At 41.0% G+C, this 23,691-nt stretch overlaps 2 protein-coding genes across 4 annotated transcripts; one reads left to right on the forward strand and one right to left on the reverse strand.

Moving 5' to 3' along the window:
* Positions 1-2,142: 2,142 nt before the first annotated feature.
* RB195_009872 (uncharacterized protein) lies at positions 2,143-3,171 on the reverse strand (the record flags this gene model as incomplete). Its single annotated transcript, XM_013448007.2, has 1 exon — positions 2,143-3,171. One exon carries the CDS (start codon positions 3,169-3,171, stop codon positions 2,143-2,145), a length of 1,029 nt encoding a protein of 342 aa, XP_013303461.2.
* A 3,350-nt stretch (positions 3,172-6,521) lies between these two features.
* On the forward strand, positions 6,522-23,337 carry RB195_009873 (uncharacterized protein; the record flags this gene model as incomplete). 3 transcript variants are annotated; one of them, XM_064190626.1, is made up of 17 exons in its annotated part: positions 6,715-6,823; positions 8,041-8,147; positions 8,201-8,314; positions 10,695-10,784; positions 11,962-12,063; positions 12,117-12,206; positions 14,450-14,569; positions 15,489-15,592; positions 18,360-18,434; positions 18,491-18,639; positions 18,714-18,832; positions 18,924-19,025; positions 19,095-19,159; positions 22,306-22,409; positions 22,465-22,574; positions 22,645-22,721; positions 23,157-23,337. In XM_064190626.1, 17 exons carry the CDS (start codon positions 6,715-6,717, stop codon positions 23,335-23,337), a joined length of 1,818 nt encoding a protein of 605 aa, XP_064048208.1. The 3 variants fall into 3 exon arrangements, with proteins under 3 accessions (XP_064048207.1, XP_064048208.1, XP_064048209.1); XM_064190624.1 differs by lacking the exons at positions 22,306-22,409; positions 22,465-22,574; positions 22,645-22,721; positions 23,157-23,337 and adding an exon at positions 6,522-6,608 and having other exon boundaries at positions 19,095-19,202; XM_064190625.1 differs by lacking the exons at positions 6,715-6,823; positions 8,041-8,147; positions 8,201-8,314; ... (8 more) ...; positions 18,924-19,025; positions 19,095-19,159 and adding an exon at positions 20,346-20,512.
* Positions 23,338-23,691: the final 354 nt, after the last annotated feature.

Consider the following 23,691-nt stretch of genomic DNA (forward strand, 5'->3'; position numbering starts at 1 on the left):
AGCATGCCTTCCTCAGAAGAAGTCCACCTGCGTCGAGTTAGTGCGCCGTCGCCAGAAAGCTGTAAAACGGTGTGCAACGGGTCTCACGGCGTCAGATCGGTGCGCGATAACCTCGTGTAAATGTCGCAAAAGGTTAATTAGGTGTTGTAACGTTTCATTCACGTTTCGCTAGACGTTTCATATCCATGGCCGCTGCACGTGCTGCATTGCACCACTATGAATCCTCCACGTTTGTCTCATCATGATAGCATGCTTTCTTCAGAAATTGGAAACACATTCACAAACGGCTGCTTAAATAGTAGCCAACAGTTTACATGATCTGATGTGGAACTTATCTTTATCAGTACGATGTTTTTATGTCAAAACATCATTCTCTGTTAATTGTTCATGGAAATGAGGAGAAACACTCATACTTCGAGTAATGCTTTCAAATTGTATCTACACAAGTCTGAGCGTCCGGCCAAAGCCGGGCTTCACACTTTCTGTTTGGTTTGCTTCGCTCGCCTTCACTGATAAACAAAAATTAATATTAGGGTTATTAGTTCTATGAAATTGGACTTGTGTATCTCCAACAATCTTTCCTCCTCTTTTATATTATAACTGAAAGCGAACGATTTCATAGTCTTCTTTCTAGACGCGTCAGTTCTACATTTGGAGAACATTGGGACTTCAGCTCCAACACCAACCCGGCGTCCTGGGACCCGTCGCAACCATTTCTATAGGTATCTGGCGACGGAGCGCGAATCCGACGCCGGTAGACCCATCGCACCCCATTTTAGAGCTTTCTGGCGTCGAGGCAGCAACTTGACGCCAGTGGACCCGTCGCATCCCCTTTTTCGAATTTCGTGACTGACACTGATTTTGATATAGGGCTAGTTCGTTTGTGATCGCAATGCACTCATCCTTCCTGCTCATTTTTGGACTTTTGGCAGTGATCCAAAAAGTCTCTAATGTTGTGCGTGCTATGATCTCGGACTCGAACGATAGTACAGTAACCTCTACCTCTATTTCGGATCTTTTATGGTTTATTCTACGGTGTCCTTCGAGCGGGGTGGAGAGTTTAGATTTCGCGACTCCATCTAAATGCTTCTTGACCCGAACACACACTGGGCATCCCGTTTCCTCTATATAATCGTCACCGCACCACCTGCACGTGATACGATACACTACTCCTGATACCACGCAATCACCCTCTCTGCTATACGGGCAAATCACGTAGCTGGGAGTTGTGCAAAGTCGGTCATATGCACGATTACGCAACAGCTGACAATTGAGGTTTGCTGGTGGTATTTTAACAACCTTCACGTCGTTCTGAAGATCCGCTTTTCGCAGACAGCTCCCAATCTGACCCATAAAGTGGTAATATCCAGGGGGTCTATCCCGAAGACTGTGTTGCTCGGCAAGCACGACGACCTTCTCAAAGATCCAATGTAGAGGATGGCACAGAAAAGATCCCGTTCTGTCTACCTTATATATCTGATGATATGAGAGGTATGAGCGGTACGAAGCTGTCTACGAAAACCGGGTCTAGAGAACGACGTGAGGGTTGTGTAACTCCAGCGAACAAGAGTCAGCTGGTACGTAATCGTGCGTAACACACACACACACACACACACACACACACACACACACACACACACACACACACACACACACACACACACACACACACACACACACACACACACACACACACACACACACACACACACATACACACACACGTGACAGCCCGTAATTATATAGCATGGTCATGGTGATTTATGCGTAAGCAACTCGCAACTCTTGGTTTTCCATCACAATCACAATCATAGTGCGCCATCTCATGCGGCTTTGGTTGTTCGCGACTTTTTCATCAAAAATTCCACTCATTTTGCTCTCTTCACCTGATTTGACTCCGTCTGATCTCTGGCTGTTCCCAAAACTGGAAAATCTACTTCTTTGTCATTGTTCTGACTCGATTAATGAGGTAAAAGTGGCATCGAAGAAGGCGCTCAAGGCCATGCCGAACCGAAAGAGAGTTTTTTTACTCCATTTTATAACTTTCTGGTGTAGGTGCACTAATTCGACTCTAATTATATAGCATTTTCTTTTATTCGAGAAATTTTACTACTTCCTGTTCACAGTAGTATGTTTATTGAGCTATTGACTAGAATGCGTCAGAGGAGGAATTTTGCCAGCGAGTATCGCCTCTCTGCAAAGCCTTGCGAGCTCAGACGTGAGGTCTTGATTCCCTGCGGCTCGTGCTGCTCCACGCTGGCGTATCAGCTCAAGAGTTTCAAAAGACAGGCGTCTCTTGGTGGTTTTAAAACTCTCAGCCTTCTTCACGCAGTAGTGAAAGTGTTCAACGAGCCGGTCATATTCCTCGTCGATGTTGTGCATTGCGGAATCTTCCCAAAAGCCGGCTAGCGTAGCGAAGAGATCCCAGTTGATGATAGTCCTGGAATTTCTCCCTCTGAACTTGGCGGCTTTCTCTGCTCTCCTTGTAAAGGAAAATCTTCCTCGGAGGAGGCGATGGTCCGATGTCGTATAGAACTTTGGCACAATAACGACACCCGTCAGGCAGAACCTTTTATTGACGATGATGTGGTCTATTTCATTACGGTACCCTCCACCGCGTGATTCCCACGTCCAGCGTAGAGAGAAAGGCTTCTGGAATCGCGAGTTCCCATAGATGGTCTTAGTCGTCATGATGAACTCGGAGAGGCTCTCCGAGTTCATCATGACGACTAAGCCTCTGAAATCGCCAATTATGACCTTGTAGAAGGCATGGTCTTCTCGGTAGAACTTCCGCAGGTCCATATAGAAAGCTTCGACGTCCTCTTCTTCGTAGCTTGATGTTGGGGAGTAAGCGACGAAGATAGTCAAAGCTGGTGTTGGACCACATCTTCTCATCCGCAGACGTCCGATTCGGGTCGTAAGTTGTTCGAAAGAGTTGATGTTCTTTGCCATACTCGTGTTGACGAGGACGCCAACTCCACCAACACCCCTACTGTCGCGTGTTCCTAAGAACAGTTCTTCTCCAGTTTCATATACGGCGTTGAGAGGGTGACGTCGTCTCGTCTCGGTCAGTCCGATGACGTCGTACTTGATCTTCTTGGCTTGCATCATCAGATCTTCGATGGCCGCTTCCGATGCAAGCGTACGTGCGTTATAAGTAGAGATCGCCATCCTAGCCCTTTTCCGTATCGGTAGCCTATATGACTCCTGCAACCCCGTCCTACCTGGCGCTACCGTACCAGTCTTTCCTCCGGAATCAGGAAACTCTTTTCTATTACTGTGTTTTGCATGAAAGTTTAAATTTAAAACCCATGGGCAGGTTGCAAGCCTCTAGTCCCATGAGTTTCTGGGAGAACTTCTGTTCTCATAGAAACCAGAAGGTTCTATATATCATGACCAGTCTGAATGTCCGGCTATAGCCGGACTTCAGACTTTCGGTGATTTTATCTTTCACTGATCAATGAAAATTAATAGTAGTGGTGTTTTCTGTAAAATTAGATTTGTGTTTTCTTAACAACGCTTTCCTTCTCTTCTTTATAATATAAATTAAGGCGAAAGATTACGGAGTTTTCCTTCTAAACGCGTTAATTCTACATTTGGAGAATATTCGACCATCAGCTACAAACACTCCTTCGATGCCAGAATAATATAGATAAAATTTGAAAGCATTACTCGAAGTATGGGTATTCCTCCTAATTTCTCCCAATAGTTATCACAGAATGATGTTTTAACACTAAATGACGTGAAAGACATTATCCTACTGATAAAGATAACGTTCCACGTCAGATCACATAAACATTTTGCTACTATTTAAGCAGCCAGTTTCTGAGAACGGCATGCTACAAACTTGAGGCGAAAGAAGAAGGAAATAGGCACACGGAGTAGTCATAAAGGTGAAGAGCAAAGCGCCAAGTGGTTACGGCTATGAAACGGCTGCAACCATTTACCTTTTGCGTCATACACACTAATTTATTGCGCTCCAATGACCGGGTCCACCAACGCCGGTGGATCCGTCGCACGCTCTTCTATAGCAATCTGGCGCCGTTGGGCCCGTCCCACCCCCTTCTATAGGTATCTGGCGCCGGCGCGCTAGTGCAACGCCGGTGGACCCGTCCCATCTCCTTCTACAGGTATCTGAGGCCAGCGCACCAATCTGGCGCCGGTGGACCCGTCGCACCCCTTCTATAGGTATCTGGCGCCGGCGCGCTAGTGCAGCGCCGTTGGACCGGTCGCACCCTCTTCTATAGATATCTGGCGCCGGTGGACCCGTCGCACCCCATGTTATAGCTATCTGGCGCTGGCGCACGAATCCGACGCCGGTGGGCGAGCGTCCATCGGCGTCGGTTTGGTGCGTACTTCAGACTTTCTGTGTTGTTTGCTTCGCTCGCCTTCACTAATCAACGAAAATTAATATTAGTGTTATTAGTTCTATGAAATTGGACTCCAACAATCTTTCTTCCTTTTTTATATTATAACTATAAGCAAAATATTTCATAGTCTTCTTTCTATACGCATCAGTTCTACATTTGAAGTACATTCGAACTTCAGCTTCAAACACTCCTTATCAATATATTATAGACAAAATTTAAAAGTATCACGCGAAATATGGGTTTTTCTCCTGTTTTCTATAAACAGTTATCAAAGAATGATGTTTCGGCATAAAATGACGTGAAGGACATCATCTTACTGATAAAGATAACGTTCCACGTCACATCACATAAACATCTTGCTACTATTTAAGCACCCGTTTGCATGCGTGTTTCAAACATTTTTTGAGAGCGGCATGCTACCAACTTGAGGCGAACGAAGAAGGAAATGGACCCATGAGGAGTCATATAGGGTATAAAGCAAAACGCCCGTGGCCACGGCTTTGAAACGGCTGCAACCATTTTTTTTTTGCGTTTTGCACACGAAGTTATTGCGCACTATTTCGACGCCGGTGGACCTCGTCGTACCTCCTTCCATAGGTATCTGGCGCCAGCGCCCAGTGATCCCCACCCCCTTCTATTGGTATCTGACGCCGTTGGACCCGTCGCACCTCCCTTCACACACACACACACACACACACACACACACACACACACACACACACACACACACACACACACACACACACACACACACACACACACACACACACACACACACACACGTGACAGAATAAGCCCGTTATTATATACACCAGTCTGAATCCGCACCGAAAGTCTGAAGCCGGACTTCAGACTTTCGGTGATTTTAGCTTTGCTCCCCTTCACTGATCAATGAAAGTTAATAGCAGTGGTGTTTTCTGTAAATTAGATGTGTTTTTCAAACAACGCTTTCCTTCCCTTCTTTATATTATAAATTAAGGCGAAAGTCTACGTAGTTTTCCTTCTAAACGCATCAATTCTACATTTGGAGAATATTCGACCATCAGCTGCAAACACTCCTTCGAAGCCAGAATAATATAGATACAATTTGAAAGCATTACTCGAAGTATGGGTATTCCTCCTGATTTCTCCCAATAGTTATCACAGAATGATGTTTTAACATTAAATGACGTGAAAGACATTATCCTGCTGATAAAGGTAAAACGTTCCACGTCAGATCACATAAACATCTTGCTAGTATTTAAGCAGCCATTTGCATGCATGTTTCCACTTTCTGAGAACGGCATCCTACAAACTTGAGGCGAAAGAAGAAGGAAATAGGCACGCAGAGGAGTCATAAAGGTGAAGAGCAAAGCGCCAAGTGGTTACGACTATGAAACGGCTGCAACCATTTACCTTTTGTGTGATGCACACTAATTTATTGCGCTCCAATCCCCCCCCCCCTGTTTTTTTTTCCCCCCATATTATATTTTTTTTTTTTTTTTTTTTCCCCCCTCCCCTTTTTTTTTTTTTTTTTTTGGGGGGCCCCCACTCCGCCCGCGGGGGCCCCCTCCCCCCCCCCCTTCTACAGGTATCTGGCGCCGGTGGACCCGTCGCACCACCATTTTCGAATTTCGTGACACACAGACAAACACACACACACACATACACACATGGATTAAGCTCGTTATTATATATCATGATCATTCTGCGATAACCGTTGGGGGAAACAAGAGGGAATCCTATACTTTGAGTAATGATTCCAAGTCGTGTCTATATTACATTGGTATCGAAAGAGTGCTTAAAGGTGAAGTTTGAATGTTCTCCAAATGTAGAACTGACGCGTTTGCAAAGAAAACTATGGATCTGTAGCATATATTTCCTTAAAAAAAAGAAGAGAACGTTGTTAGAAAATCACAATTCTAATTTTACAGAAAATGTTACTACTATTAATTTATTTTCATTAACCAGTGATGACAAGCGAAGCGAACACCAGAGAAAGTCTGAAGTCCGGCTTTAGCCGGACATTCAGACTGGTAAAATATAATGCCCAGATCTGTTCTAGAAATTTCCCTTTGTTCAGCGCACACATGACGAGAATTCGCTACAAATATATCAATCAGCAAAACAGTATAATGCACAACAAGAGATTTACCTAACAAACGGGAGCAGATGATGTCGCAATGCCTTGCAGCGCACATGCAGAAGTATCGTGTGGGTGTGAGCGGAGTGTGCAGTGTTCAAAAGGGTAGAGGGATGGTGTGTTCACACAAGTCCACTACCGCGGAATAATGGATACTTATTGGGCAATAATGTCCCTGAATATTTTAACCCTTTTGAAGCGCGTGATTATGGTTTGTAACAGATGATCACCGAACCTGTGACCTCCAACGAGTTTGAAGTGTATGTGCAGTGTCTTGCTCAGTTTGCTATCGACTATTACAACAATCCTACTGTCTATAATGTTTCACCAGGTGAGGTCTTTGAGATATCGGATTCAATTTTTCCCTTTCTTTTAAGAATTGATCAAAATTAAGAAGACAACATGTTAGGGATTGAGCTTTAGTATGGTAAAAAACATCAGGGTTAAATAATGTATGTTGTGCAATATACATTCAATACAATAAAATCTTACACATTTGAATGATCGGGCGTTTGTCGATATTTAAACAACAAATTCTGCTATGTCTCAACATCGTTGCAATTATGACTGTAGTTTGCAGGCAGACCTTCTACGGGCAAGAAGATAAAACAGGCAGTTTTTCGTGAAAATGTATCGCTAGCAAGCGGGCGGTAATCCCCGTACCTTTTCTGGTCTCATGATTAACTCTTAGCGCAACGAAAACTTAGCCAATTCAATACAATAAATTAGCATTCTTGGACGTGTTAATTGGAAATAGGGTAACGCTGTCCTTCAACCAAGTAGTGTTTATTCCTAATTGTTGATTTTTCTTCCTGGTTTAAGAATTCGTGCTGTGCTTAGACGAAAAAAGCTACAATTGGTTGCTTATTGGTTATCGTTTGCAAAAAAAAAAAACGCTCAGAGGTCGTTATATTATTATAAAATGTTCCTAGTAGTTCAATACAATCGAATGTTTATCAGATGATAAAAAATAACTTGAGCATCTTGTTTTGCAACACCCTAGCCATGAATATTCGTAGCTCACTCTAGTCGGAAATAACACTGCCCATCTGCTTCTTTCTTAGAGGAAAAGTCCTAAAAGCCGTGGTTCTACTCGGGTCAAAAACACGTGGTCTTGATGATGAGCTGCAGCGTAAAGCGAGAATTTTGCAAAGATGGCACTGCAGACGTTAGCGCAAAACTTAGATCAGGAATCCTTGACCCGACTGTAGGTAATAGTTCTGATAGTGGTTTTTTACATGAGCGGGATGTATTCGCATTTTCTCTGTTTTTATCGAACGCTTCGTTCGATGGCACATTATTGTTTGAAAGAGCCTAAATTGCAACGTCCACCACTCTTTGGAAGAGGAAAACTCTCCTACTTCACTCTGGTCTGGTCACTTCACTCTCCTACTTATCTCACCACTGTGAATTTCATAGAAAAAATTGTCAAATTTTGACACATCACAAGAGTAGGCAAGATTAACTGAAAATTTACTGACACAGCAGGAATATCGTTGGACCCCATAGGCGAAAAATGTAGTAGTGCAAACCTTTGAACGCTTTCAGATGTAAGCCAAGGTTTCCTCTACAACAACATGCCTAAAAATGGTCCTGAGTATCCTGAGAGCTTTAATGTAATTTACGAAGACATCAAGAAGAAGATTATGCCCGGGGTATGCAAATCTTATCCCATGTTTTTGTAAGTACGATAATTTTCACTATTTAGCTTACCCACTGGCAACATCCTAACTTTTTTGGCTACTATCCCATTGGGCGCTGCTATCCTGACATGTTGGCGGATTTTATTACCTCTGCCCTTTCCGTCATTGGTTTTTCTTGGGTAATCTATTTTTTTACATTGCTGGAGCAGCACACATCTATAAAGCTATTTTTGTTCCATCTCAACTTTATACGATGCATTCGTCGCTGAAAACGCATAGTGATTTCGCTTTCTATGATGTTGTGATCTCCCTATATTTGATAACATCTCTTTTTTCGGACTTGCGAAGGCATTTAGAAATTCGGTCGTGAGCTGACCATATGGAAATGAAAACAGAAAAGCCACAATATAGTTTTAAAAGCATATCGTTGATTTAAGTCAATTAAATTAATTTTAAATCAATTCAAATTTAGTTACAAAGAAAGTCGACCGAGACGCCAAGCACAACTCAAAAACCATCATCTTCCGCAAAATGCTCATCTCGAGGATATTTGTCTAACTGCTTTGGAAAGAGATGGTCGTTTGGCGAGAGACCTGTTGAGTGTGAAGAGTGATGTCGAGTTTCGAATCCCAACCAGGTTCTGCGGCCTCGTTCTCGCGACGTTGCGGCAATTTTTCAGCTGGCTCCTACCAAACGTGACTACTAGAACCAGGGCAGCTTAAGTGAGCGTAACACTGCTTAAGAAATGCTACGTGTTATGTGCATGTTGTCATTCGCTGTTCTGAAAAGAAGAAAACACGAACTTGCGGCCAAACACCGTGGTACAGAGCGTAACAAAAGAAGAAAAAGAATTAGTCTTTTAAAAAGCGTCAACTCATGCGGTTTATATATACAGGGTTCTATCTTCCTGAACGACAGCATTTTTTGGATAACATCGATTTCGATTCTGAAACCATAAACTGTAGGTTTCATCTCGTATTGTACTGTATCGTCCCTCACTTAGAATACATGAACACGATGGCAAGTACCGTTTTAACCGTTCTTTTTTCCGCGTTCACAAAAACGGCGAACTTTGACCATCAGAATGGAACAGCGGTTGGAGAATATGCTTAAAGAGAGAAGCATATCCACTGCATCGAAAAGCTCCTGAAAACGTTTCGCCGCCTTGCGTTTTCTCGGTGGACAACTCTCGTGTTCTGAAATTGTGCAAACAACCTTAGCATTTCGCGTTACTTCGACCATATAGCAGTTGCATGCATGTTTCCACTGACTGCTTCTGCACACTCGATGTAGATTTAATGTAACGATATTTTTTTCCACACTACACGAAATCTGCTCATTTCACCACATACTTCGCCGTTTCTAACAGTGACACGTTTTTCTTCGATGTGACCCGCGTATAATCTGTTATTTTGCTTCTTTTGGCAGAAGCGTCGGTGTCTCTCTCTCACCTGTGTAAAACCGGATACTCCTTGTCACTGTTTCGGTTGAGTCTTCAGTTACGCTGAGTACATTCTCCTCCTGCTTGCGAAGCGTTCAGGTTTCCGAAATGAAGTTCAAGCATAAGAGCAGGTAGAATAGGCGAACACGGAGCCGGATGTTCTAGGTCTTCTTCACTACATTTCCGATGTTCTTCTACGCTCGTTTACTCCTGCCCAGTTCGAAGGTTGGATCGTTTATCATGTCAATTTCTTCACCTGGATATACACAACTAGAGCATTTGGATAAATTCGTTTCGTTGAGCGGGAATGAGAAACCTATCCGTTTCTTATGGATATCGTGTTGGCCAGGTTCACCTAGAGATCGATCTTTTCACGCGACTCATCGAATTCGACCCCCATGATACGAGCAGCGTTCCACCCGACTGATGCTTAATGTTATCAGAACGATGTCATCAGCAAAATGAAGATGGTGTTACTTCACTCCCATGTAATCTCTTTCCAATCTTCGCACTATGTTCTCGTGAGTGACACTGAACGTCTTGGGTGAGATTTTTTCGCGCCATCGTTATTTGTGGCGTTATGGCGGAATGCGAAAATTTGGGAATGGAGGAAAGTCGTTTACGCTATTAGTACAAAAATTGAAGTGTAGCTGGAGTGACTATCGTGTAGTCAAACACAGACATTTATTCTGCACTGAAGTGACTTTGCATTTCCCAATTACCAATTTATTTGGATTTTGATGCTGCTGTGATGCTCTTGTCGTGGCATCCATTTGACCTGCAATATACTTTCACCTCTTCTAGACTTTTTCCTTGCTCCTGGTAGCACTTCTAGAAGTGCGACACGAATGGAGAACTTTATTAGCTTCGAATGTGAAATCTCCTTCTGATCATCTTTAACATACAAAAAATGAATGGTGTGAAATAAGCAACAATGGAAAGCATTACATTTTTAGCAGAACAATTATTTCTTGACATTAGAGCGCAATTGCAGAGACCCAAAACTAAATTTCTATTCACCCGGTATCCTTTTATCATATGAAGTCAACTGTCTACTTTTTATGTATGACAACCCCTTACAGTTCTTTCAAAATAATTTTGATGCTTTACATCTGCAGGACTCATGTCCTGCCTTAACAGAAATGGAGCACGCTATGATTAATTGGGTTGGAAGAGCACTTGGATTGCCAGAAACATTTTTATTCCAGGTAGAACATTATTTCTTGTTGTATCTTGATATTTTCATCCTTTCAGTGTTAGCTCACCGGCGCACTTTAATTTTAAATACATGGCTCTTTGATTCGGTTCAAAATTTTGTATGGTTGAATTGGTCAGTTAGAGTGCGAGAAAAGCTATGTTTACGAAAGGCAAACTAGATTTTCTTGTTGAATGGAGCCAGTTGTGAAAAATTGCAAAATTATATTTTTACGGCTGAACGACAACATTTCTCCATGTCCCTTCCCTAGTTCAAAGCAGGTTACCCAATGCTGGAGTAAGTTAAAGGCAGCATACCACGAATCTGAGGTGGTGCGGATTTCAGGTGGAGTGTTCGTATATGGGATAGTAGATTATGGAGAGGGATGTGGTTCCGTCCATTCCTTCCTTATTGCCGTAAAAAACGGCCCGGCACTGCACAGGGCTGGCGCTCCTTGTAGAAAATCGAACTCCTTGTAGAAAATAGTGCGCCGGAACGCCCGAAGCCGTATCTTCCGGGCCGTTTTCTGAGTGGGTCTGAGCAATAAAATGACAAAATAGCCCCAAATGATGCAATTCGAACAAAGAACCAATCATCGACCAATCATGCTTTGAAAGATAGAAGTATGAACATGTAAACATGTGGTGTACAGAACTGGAATGTCACACATACACTGCAACGGCGCAGGAGAAATATTTGATCTTCTGGAACTTCAGATAACACATTTAAACGATAAATTTACAAAACGGGTTCCCTAAAGACATCACCCCATGAATCTGTGGTAAGGGTTTCAGGTGGGTTATGCCTACGACTCCGTATAGACATAGCCCAGCTGAATCCCGTACCACCCTAGATTCGTGAGGTGATACGTTTAAGTAATTGATGATCAAATAAGGATCAAACGAAAAAAACTTGTTTTATGTTTGTTGCTTTTGTTGTCATTGACTTGTTGTTTGTCTTCTTGTTGTTGTCATTCTATGCTTCATTAGAATTAATTGTCATGAGAGATATATGAAGCGATATGTCCTTAGTAAGCTTTGCTGAAAAACAATACGCTGCAAAGAGCCTGAACTGTTCGACAAAACCTTTGATTTGACTGCTAGAACAATCCTGCAAGCCGTTCTTGGCTCACATTGGCGTAGACGCGTAGCCTGTAAAGAGTACTGTACTGTTCCACAGCATCATCTCAGGATTCCCCTGACTCAAGCCAGGGAGGTGGCACTGTTACAGAATCCGGTTCGGATGCGATATTCTGCGCAGTTCTTGCAGCGAGACAGTGGAAAATCAACGAAGTAAGTTTGATGAAAAATCGATATATTCCCCTTTCCAAAAATATTCGACATAGGTGATTGAAGAGCAACAACGTACTGGAGTCGCAAAGTATGACACTATTCACGACATTGCAAAGAGATTAGTTGTGTACTGCAGTAAAGATGTAAGTGTTTCTCGTGAACGATAATGTTTTACTAACACTTCATCTTCACGGCCAAGATATGATTCTGCGTCCAGAAACGCAAGCAAAAGACTCTTCTCTTTCCTCTCAAAATTTTCTCCTTTTTATTTTGTATTCTTCCTGCCTTTATTCTGAATCTGAAGTACGGCTAAAGCCGGACTTCAGACTTTCTGTGCTATTCGCTTCGCTTCCCTTCACTGAGCAACGAAAATCAATATTAGTGCCCTTTTCTGTAAAATTAGACTTGTGTATCTCTAACAATCTTCGTTCATCTTTTTTATTATAGCCAGAGGCAAAAGATTTCATAGTCTTCTTCCTAAACGCGTCATTTCTACATTTGGAGAACATTCGAAATTCAGCCTCAAACACTCCTTACCAATATCATGATCCATAAAATGGGGGGCGACGGGTCCATCGGCGTCGGGTTGGTGCACCGGCGCCAGATATCCATAAAATGGGGTGCGACGGATCCACTGGCGTCGAATTAGTGCGCCGGCGTTAGATAGCTATAAAATGGGGTGGACGGGTCCCGGGGCGTCAGAATGGTGCGCAATAACTTCATCTGCATGTCGCAAAAGGTGGATAGGGTAAGGTAAAGAGGCGCTGCAACTGTTTAATTGTCGTGACCACAGCGCGCGTTTCTTTTCACTTTTATAACTCCTCCGCGTGTCTATTTTCTTGCACCTTTGCTTCAACTTGGTATCATGCCTTCTTCAGAAAGTGGAAACATGAATGAAACCCCCTGCTTGAATAGTGTCCAACACTTTACATAATCTGATGTTGAACTTATCTTTATCAGTACGATGATATTGTTCACGTCATTTTATGTTAAAACATCATTCTGTGATAACTGTTGGGGAAAATGGAAGAAAACCCATACTTCGGGTAATATTTTCAAATTGTCTTTATTATTTTTCTATCGAAAGAATGTTTGAAACTTAAGTTTGAATGTTGTCTAAATGTGGAAATGACGCGTTTTGAAAGAAAACCATGGAATCTTTTGCCTCTATTTGTTATAAGAAAGAGGAAGAAAGCGTTGTTTGAATAAAACAAATCTGATTTTAGAGAAAATGCCACTGCTATTAATTCTCTTTGATCAGCGAAGGCGAGTGAAAAGAACACCACAGAAAGTCTGATGTTCAGCTTTAGCCGGACGTTCAGACTGGTATATATATATATATTGTAGGTTGTCAAACAAAAGAAAACTAAACTGAACATATGATTACAACCTCAAATTTTGAGAAGAGAATGCGCTGTGCAAAATTGAGTATTGAGAAGAATCTCAATAGCGAAAGTAAGGAGATGTACTATTCAAGGGCACCCTGATCTAGGAATAACAAAGGGAGAAAAGTTCTAATCAATTTTATGGAAGTGGCGAGCCTCCTAAAATAATTAAGAATAAGCTGTCATTGTATAGACTAAGTCATTAAAGGCAGCAAGGATCTGGGGTGGTACGGATTTCAGGTGGAGTATCGTATATGGGGCCGTAGATTATGAAGATCTGGGTGGTTCCACTTATCTCTCCCTGAATCACTGCAAGCAGCCGGCCCCTGAATGCTGTTTTGTACGATTTTATTGTATTGCATTTGTATTGCATTGTATGTTTTGTACTACCTTGCATGCGTAGCTCCTTTACTGCCTACAACGGGAGGTCTGAATTGGTTTTTGACGAACCGCAGGGCGGAGGCGGCGCAAGGGGTGGAGCGTTGCAACAGATGGCGTCGTACAAAACAGCATTCTGGAGACAGGTGTTTGCAGTGATGCTAACACCTGAAATCCGCACCACCTCAGATGCTGCCTTTAAGGAGCGAAGTTTTCACAAAATAGTACAGGAAATGCTGTGGAAGTCAATAAAGAAGGATTATTTTGATTACTTTCTAGTGTTGGTTTCTGAAAGTGTAGCTCGAAAAAAGTTGCAACGCACTTCAGACAATGATAACGTTGACGTGCGAATGAAAATAAAGATGGTGCACATTGATTACATTAGGAATGTAGAGGATATTCACCGAAATTATCATTCAAAAAGAAATTCGCCGCAGAGAGTTGAAGGATTACAAGTTACTTTAATTCCTGGTTGCCGGAGTATTATGGAACCACTGTAGTTCACGAAATATGTACATAAACACAGGAGCAATGTTATGCAAAACAACGGATCTCTCTAAATCGCTGTTCTATTTGTCTGTCTGTTCTCATAACTCTCCTCAATGCTACGATTGAAAATTAAGGCTCATTCATGCATTGAGAAAGCATGCAATCTGGCAATGCTCAGATGTCGCTTGATACAACCAACTGAGGAGAATCAGTGGGGAATCACCGGAGAGCAAATCGAAGAACAAATCAAAAAGGTATTTCATTATTCTTCACTTGTATTCATCAGACATGTGCATAATGTTTTCATAAGTTAGATGATATAATGATAAGTAATATAACGATAAGTATAAGTTTGATGATACTATGTGTTCATATGTCTTTGTCCCACAAACCGGCATCAATATCTTTGAATATTGGAGTCCTGCATCTGTGTCGATGAAATTACTCTAGTCAACATTTATCATTGACATACGAACATATGATATAACCAGTCAGAACGTCCGGTTAGAGCCGAACTTCAAACTTTCGGTGGTGTATCCTTGTGCTCGCCGTCACTGATCAATGAAAACTAATAATAGTGGCATTTTCTGCAGAATAAGAATTGTGCATTTTTAACAACACCTTTCTTTTTCTAAAAATTTAGCGAGAGATTTCATAGTTTTCTTTCTATTCGCGTCGTTTCTACATTTAAAAAACATTCAAACTTCAGCATCAAACATTCCTTCGACACCAACATAATATAGACACTATTTGAAAGCATTACTCGAAGTATGGGTTTTCCTTCTGTTTTCTCCCTCAACAGTTATCACAGAATGATGTTTTAACATAAAATGACCTGAACAGCATCATCGTACTGAATGAGAATGACGTCCCTTCGCAGAGTCGTGTGTTTGACCAGGGTGGATGCCAGCTTCTCTCATATTAGCGTGACTCGTTACAAGCCAGCGCTGCCTCCTTCTCCCTAGTCGCTTTCTAGGCACATTTAGGTCTATCTCCACCTTATGAAGAGTGCAATTAAAAACCTGGAAAAGGCGACAGTACCAACAGAGCAAATTTTGCACATTTCTTCGCTATGGGACCCACTCCTAATTTCTCCGGAATTTCTTTATCGTTATCAATTTAGAAATCCCAAATATTTCAATGAATAATCTCTTTGCCGCTTCCTATTTACAGGACTTACAAAGAGATTTGATTCCATGCTTTATCAACTGCACTCTCGGGACAACTTCAACGGCTTCCTGTGACAAGTTAACATCAATATGTCCCATAGCTAAACTGTAAGTTACAGAACATGAAGAATAGCAGTACTCACGGTTGCTTATTGATTTTTCTTTCGTGCACACGCCAATTGTAGCGTGTATTACACTTTTTTAAGAGGTTTGTTGAATAAATTTCACAATCAGCTTGCGTGGTCAGAAGGTTAACAGTTACGTCGTCTCACTCCAATGTTTGCCATTCCGGAGGTCCTGGAACTTAACGAGATGAAAAATTTGTTGACAACGCATTCGGAAAAAATAGTATACTTTTAAAAGCTGTTTCTCTCCATACTGAGAGATTGTGGCTTCTCTTCCTCCGCTCATTTGAGTAGACGAAGAGTGTTTCATTTCTCTTTTACCTTAAAAATGCGAACTGCTCAAATCTTTTGTTTGCGCATGAATCTTTCCCTTGTAACAACGTAGAGAAAGTTGCTCTTTAGTGTTGAACTATTTTGAATCAACTTCTACGCAAACTAATTGAATGATAAATAACACAAATGCTGAGTTGGTTCATAAGTCCTTCGGATTCTTTAAATTTCTATAACGCATGTTATTTGTTCCACAACAGTTGAATGAATAGTCCCAACTACTTAATAGCAATGAATATTAATAAACATGATTACAGTTATAAATATCAATTGTCTTACTGCGAGCTTTCTTTAAGAAAAATTGGTTTTTCATTTCATGAAAAATTCTCACTTTCTTTCATAACTTTTTTACAAGTTGGTCATCTAGGTCATCAAGATGTCTCTTCCGAGGGTGCATTGAGCATTTTTTTAAACCTAAAAAGGAGGGTAGAAATAGAAACTATTCGGAAATTGTTGTTTATTATGATGAGAAATTTTTGAAAGAGACGTCTCCGCCCGACTGGTATTTTGATTTTTTAATTATATTGATTGCAGTTTTTGTTCACATCATTAAAATAGAATTCCAAGTCAATGACATCATTTTTCATGCCTTCCGCATTTTGCATTCAATCTATCTAAAATCGAAACCGCATTGCCGTGACGTCACAGCAACGCGGTTATCTAGGTAAACACAACGATTTGGACTCTTTTGGTTTCCGTTTTGGATGTAGTATCTTAGGGAATGATGACTTGTTCTGGATGAGGCATTTGAGAGGATATAGAAGGAACGTCAGAGCCTGGAAAGTCAGATCACTAGTGACTCCACTTGCGATCTGACTTTCCAGGCTCTAACGAGGACGAAGACACCGAAACGTTAGCCGTAATAATGTTTGTTAACAATCTTGGCTGTTTCTTAAATTCGACTATCGACAATTACGAGAGAGGGGAAGAGGTACCAGAATGACTCGCCGACGCGTATTGTTAAGGTGGATGAGCGTCGCTGTTGCGACAACAGATTCAATCTTCTGCTTTACGCTCTTGCAAGCTGACACCCTTCCATACTGCGCATCTCTCCCATTTCGCAGCTCTTTCTATACGCTGTTTGAAGCGAGGAAAGTACAAAAGCTTGAAACTCTTAATAAGTAAGTAAATAAGGAGTGAGGGCATAGATACGAGAACTGTCGCCTGATAAGACACTTTCATTCAGTTTTGATAATATGAATAAAAGTGTCTATTTTCTGTTTTCCCCATAAAAGGCATTAACAGACCTCCTCCCCCTTTATCTACCGGATTACAAAACGTGGCTTAAAAATCTTCAGTGTTTTACTCCTTTCTTTACCCTTTATGCTTTCTTGATGTTTTCGTTTGCACTACACTTTGCCGGTCACATTAGTCTTATACGTAAAATAAATAGAAGCGAAGTGATAAGAAGCTGCAGAAACGAGAAAAGAGCGTCATATGAAGTTGTATTCCACGAAGATACAATTAAAGGCAGCATACCACGAATCTGAAGCGGTGAGGAAATCCGCGGGAAACTCTAGAGTTGGAGTTGTAAATCGCGACATCAATGGTGGTTTCGCTTATCTCTCTCTGATCGTCGTTAAAGGCGCGATTTTTAAGACGACTTCAGTTGCTACGCACCACTCCTATACACGTACCGCATGCAACTACAAGCTGCCGAAAATCAGTGAGCTCACCTCGTCTACTTATTCAAATAAAACCATTGAACAAGCACCAGAGAGAACCGGAGCGCGTATAAGGTGCTACGTTCTAACGACAACCCCATCTGTAGCTTCACGGATTCCCTTACTTCGGATTTGTAGTGTGCTGCCTTTAAAATAAGGTACTAGAGCTTTGCAATCTAAATTAAAATTTTAACACAATAGAATACATCTATGTAAGATTTTTTTGCGAGAATCTATGCATATTATTATTTGTTTTGTGGCATATGTGTGTTCTAACCATTGCATCTCATCATCAGAAAAACATAAGTTCAACATACACAATAACAGAACAATAACAATATTTAGAATTTAGAATCCAGATTTTAGAACAATAACATTATACAACAATGCTCTAAGAGAAATTTGACAAGGTGGGTCCCAACTCACTGAAAATTATCTAAGATTTGTCGCTGCTCTCGAGTTTCCGTAGCAAAAGCTTGAGTGGAGTAGCGAAGGACGGAGTAGCAGGTGATGACACTGCCCTTAATTCGCTGACGACATTCATAAACATTAGAAAAGTATTGAGATGAAGTGAGGTGACGTCGAACGCGTCCTTATATCTCTGCTGGTTACTCCGCAACTCTTCAGTAGAGAAAGTAGAAGAATGCTGCGATAATAGTGTCCATTTTAAATTACGAAAAAAAAAACAATTGCAACTTTAAAAAAAACAAAAACGTTTGTCGTCTCTCAATCTCGCGCAATGGTAAAGATGCTTAGATATGGAACATGGCTGCATGTTGATGCTGCATATGCCGGAAGCACGTTCATAGATCCTAAATATCGAGAAGTCGCGTGAGGTTTTTTACACTTTTTTTCACTATTTTTCTGCCGTTACATTATGTTTTCAGAGATGGAATAGAGAATGCACACACAATCAACGTTAATCTCAGTAAATTTCTTCTTCACTCTGCCACATTATCTATTATTTGGACGCGAGAGCAACAAACCTATAAGGACGCATTTGCTATCACTCCTATTTATCTCAAACCTTCACATGGCAAGTTACCATAGAAAATTATCTTCTTAATGAGAGTTTTTTTTTCATGGTTCTTTTGTAATCTATTCTTTAAGGGGTTGTCAGTGATCATAGAGACTGGGGGCTTCACTTGAGTCGCCGCTTCAAGGCACTTAAGGTTTGGTTCATCCTACGTCTTTGTGGCGTTGAAGGTCTTAGGCACTATGTTAACAAGGTGAGAATTTTCATTCATTGAAATTTGCTTCTCTTTTTTGAGAATTAGCTAGTTCATCCGGTATACTTATACAAATGAAGCTACTGTTTAGATATGTGAAATGGCAAGCTACTTTGAATCGTTGGTGGATCAACACCCTAATCTTCAGATTTTTACACCCAGAAATTTCGGATTGTTCACATTCCAGTACATTGTAAGCTATTCAAAAGGAGGCTTAAAAATCAAAATAACCGGAATAACCTTGTCGAGGATTTTTTCTCAGGAACCAAACTTCTCCAAAGACGAAAGAAATACACATACTCTCAGGCTCTTTCAGTTCTTTAATGAGTCCCATAAAATTTTTCTCACACGTGCCCAAGTATGTCCTTGATTCCTTTATTTCTTATTTTTAAACATCCCCACAAGATTAGTTTGCTGTCTACACTTCATCAGAGATAATGGTGGGCATTAGATTGGAGTGAGGAGTGAATGAACTAAGAAGCAATACGATATCAACACTAGTTTGAGGCATATTAAGAAATAAAGCGCCAGTGCTTCACCGAACTTACCTTCTTTTAACTAGATTTGAATTAGATTCATGCGTCGCCTTATATAAGGCAAGTTTGGTTTGAAGTTACTCGAGATGACTACGGCTTCTAAGAGAAGTTAAACGTTTCCTAGAACAAAGAAGACGATGCCCTGATCCTATGCCCAGCTTTGGTGTAACCGCGAGGACCATCAAGCTTAACCTTATGCCGATGATAATGTAGTCTATTTCGTTATGCTGCCGCAGCATAACGAAATATGTAGACTACATTATGGTTTCTTCTTCTGAGAAGTAAGTGAGTTCAAGGGAATGAATTCATTGTTTGCTGTTTTGAAAAAGCCGACCCACTATCAATATGTTCATAACCATATTCCGGCCATAACCCTGTAATCGAGTTAGAGAGAAGTGTAGGGAGCTCGTTTGGGTGTTACAAATAAGCTCCATCTCTCTACTTCTCCAAGACGTGACGTCGTCCCATTGAGTGTATAGAAATGCAAACTACAAGTGGGTTTCAAATTTATTGCTATACACGGTAACAAGAAAGATCATCTCAGTTTCGGAAGACCGCCTGATGCAGCCGCGCCAGGAAAGGCGATATTACAGGAGTCACCTAGGCTGCTGAAATGGAAAAAGGCTGGGATGATATCTGTAATACGGGAGCGAATTTGCATGTTTGCATTCGAAACGAGTAGGAAAGTTGGTTGGTATGATATACTCGTCAACACGAGTGACAATGGATTTCAATTCTTTCGAACAACCTACGGCTTAAATCAAGCGTTTGTGAATGAGGAGATGTGAATTAACGCAGCTTTAACTCTTCGCGTCAGTTAGCCTCTAACACTCAACTACGAAGAAAAAGAATATCTTGAAATTTTCTGTTGAACGTAGAGAAAGGCAGACTGCAAGTGAGTTTCAAACGTACGAAAAGAAATTCTACAGAGAAGGCCGACTGTTCTACAAGGTCATTCCTAGTATTCATGGCCTTCAATGGAACAAGCACTCTCCCAGTTCGTTATGGTGACTTGTCGTTATCGTTATGTTATCGTTATGGTTATGGTTATGTTGTTGTTATGTTATCGTTATGGTCCGCGGAAATTAGCAGGCTTCCCAGGGCTTTCTTCTTTATATTGGTCTGGGCAGCCGCCCAGTGAAGGGTACTGTAATGAAATTCACCAATGCGTAGTTGTTGGTGAAAGCTTTTGCCTGACAGGTTTCGCAGCTATAGGAAAGTTTTATATGGAATCTGACCATCTCCTTCTTCGAATAAAATTTTCCTTATCACGGAAAGGAAAGAGAACTGCAAAGTTCACAAAGTGTAGTTCCAAGACCATTATTAGCTGTGACCTTCTCGCTTTGTTAGCCGGCTTTTTTGAAGATAACACAGTGGACATTGAAGAGGAATATGATCGACTCGAAGAACATATTCATGAAAGTGCAAGAAAAGCCATGATAGGTCCTTTTTTGGGACAGCACGACCTACAATCAATGACAAACTCACGTTCTTGCTTCCAAAGCTTTGCTGGGAGGCAAAAATAAAGTACCTTAAAGCGATAACAACAGCAGTGTTGTCAGAAACTGCAGAGGTGTTAAGAAACACAAAAAACACAAAATGGCTGGTAGAAGATATCTGCTTTACAGAACCCAATGAAATAACTATTGGATTTAGTAGAGAAATTTAGCAAATTGTCAACGACATTAACTCTGATTTTTTCGATAATCATGTCCACTACCAAGATCGTGCTTTTTAAGAAAGGAGGTCCACGTTACATTAGCGACTATCGCACAACCTGTTCACTGTCTGTCATATCTCAGCTCCAGATACGTAAGAGAATTAAAAAAGAGCTAGACGAGGGACAGTTATGCAACCAAACAGGGTTCCAAAATGAACTCACAACGATTGACGCGATTGATGCACAGGCGATATAGGTTCTCTAGTGATTAGTTTCAGCTCAATCTGCGGCTCAATCAAGGAAAGACCATGTTTTTGAGAAACGGGTGGCCTCGGATACCCCACTCAAACTCAGTGCATCGAACGTATTTGACTGTACCAGCTACGTATATCGAGGTCGGAAATGAACATGAAGAACGACCAGAGCAATGTGTTGGGCAGGAGGAAGTGAGCAGCTTGGTGTTGGTAAATGAGCACTGGAGATGTAGCGAACACGTGACTTCATTCTCAGCTCTTTAACACCACCCCAGATTCTGCCCTGACCTACAGCTGAGAAAACTACGTATTTTGCCAGCCGGAGAAAAAGCTGTCAGCGTTATTGAACGCTTAATTGAAAGAACGATGCTAGGAGTATCCCGTTTCACACAAGTTAGGGAAGAGATTCAAAGTTCATTCCTACGTCAGTGATCGAATATTAGAGACACCGCCTCATTTTTCAAGGAGAGCAAGCTAAGGTCAGCCGTGATGTGTTTCAACGTGACAACTATTTGGACAAGAGCCGTGAGAGAGTGGATTCTACGCGAAGCTAAAGCGAAACTAAACCCGCTACGAAGACCAACGACTTGATCAAATTTCTTTGCGAATCTCTTCAAAGAAAAAAAAAGTTCTTTGTATTCTTTTTCAAAGGTGGAACTAGTTGGTAACTTTTGCACGCGAACAATACAAAGCTGGAAATGACTCAATTCGAAGAACAACGTGAGTCAAGATGGAACACGTGGGACAAGGATGCTGGTTTTATAATTTTTGTGGGGTTGCATTGGAAGCAGGGCTGTTTTTACTGCTTTCAGGTGGGAGTATCATCGCAACGCAACTAAGGGTTGGCTGCAATGCAATGGAACTCCCATCATAAAACAGTTGAAAACTTGACTAGATTGTACTCACATTCCTATGAAGTTCTTGAATTGGCTGTTGGCTATCCTTCCTAAAAAAAAACACAGATGGAACTTCTATCAAGAAGAAGACCTGTTTTATCCTTTCTTTTTATGTTGCTGATAACAGCGTTATACGCGTTTCCGTGAGCTATGAAAAGACAACGAAAGAGACCATTGACAATGCGTTCAATATTATGAAGGTCATGACTGAAGATTACAAGAAAAGAAGAGGTTCTACTCATATTCGAAGCTTCTTTCTTTTAGTTATGCATTTTTGAGATTTTAGGAGACCCCACATTAGTGAAGGCTCTTGATGTCACTCTTCTTGGATATGAAACTGAAGTACCAACTGATGCGGAATATAAAATTTTTCCTACAACATCTACCAAAACTAAAGTGAGCTTTTAACTCCAAGGAGAGAAAAGGTCATGATGGAGATGCAAATCCAAGCTACGCTTTTTAATAGGTTGATAAGTTGGGAAAGGTCCCCAAACCAACATCAAAGGACAGCAATAACATGTCTACTCATACACCTATAAATGTGTAAGTACAGCTTATACTTGTTGTTGTCCTTGTTCTCCTAATCTTGTTGAAACCTTAGTAACTGTTAAATAATGTAATAATAAATAATAATATAATAACATTAATATTGACATAAATAAGTATTTATTTTGGTTTTTAACAGTTACTATTTAATATATAAGTAAATTTTATGTAAATAAATAAATCTAAATATTAAAATCTTATTAGTATCAATATTAATACTAATAAGATTTTAATATTTAGATTTATTTATTTACATTAAATTATTAGAACCTTAGCAACTTGAACTCTCTGCACTTTAAAAGCACAGAGCGAATGTGTGAAATGCAGGTTTTTGTTCTTTATTTCACTACTAAATATTGTTTCGAGCGATTTTGCTTGAAATAAGGTGTGTGGTCGCGAAATTCGTTAGCAGTTGTTTCCAGTTCTTTGTAGTGTACCTCAAATAGAAACACCTATCCATGGCCGAGAAGAAAGCCGCTCAAACAAGCCATCCGATACAAGGGTCACAAGTTTAGACGGAAAGGAAAACTCAAATCCAACGAAAACGGTTGTCAGTTCAGCAATTGAAGCAAAACCTACTGCTGACTCGAGCCAACAGCCTCCATCTTATTAAGAGGATATCATTTATGAATACTGTATTAGATTAACTTCCTCACTATGACTTAATAAACTTTAATACGGTTTTGTTCGAAGAGCTTTTCAGCCTCACTTTTCAGCTTTCAAAGCATAAACCAACTTAATAAAGCCACTGGCGTATGAATCCAGTTGAGACTCGCCAACGCGTTTTACTGCAATTTGTAATCGTAGATTTTTGAAGCGCGTGTTAGCCTCAACAATGTCATGAGAGGCCAGCCGATGACCAAGTCAGTGTTTTTATCTACACAAGACTGGTACCAATTTATTGACTCTAAAGGGATGAAAGGTTTGGTTAGCACTAGGACGTTCTCGAACAACCGACCACAGCGGA

The sequence above is a fragment of the Necator americanus genome, chromosome III (assembly GCF_031761385.1).
Source record: "Necator americanus strain Aroian chromosome III, whole genome shotgun sequence".
NCBI classification, from domain to species: Eukaryota; Metazoa; Nematoda; class Chromadorea; order Rhabditida; family Ancylostomatidae; genus Necator; species Necator americanus.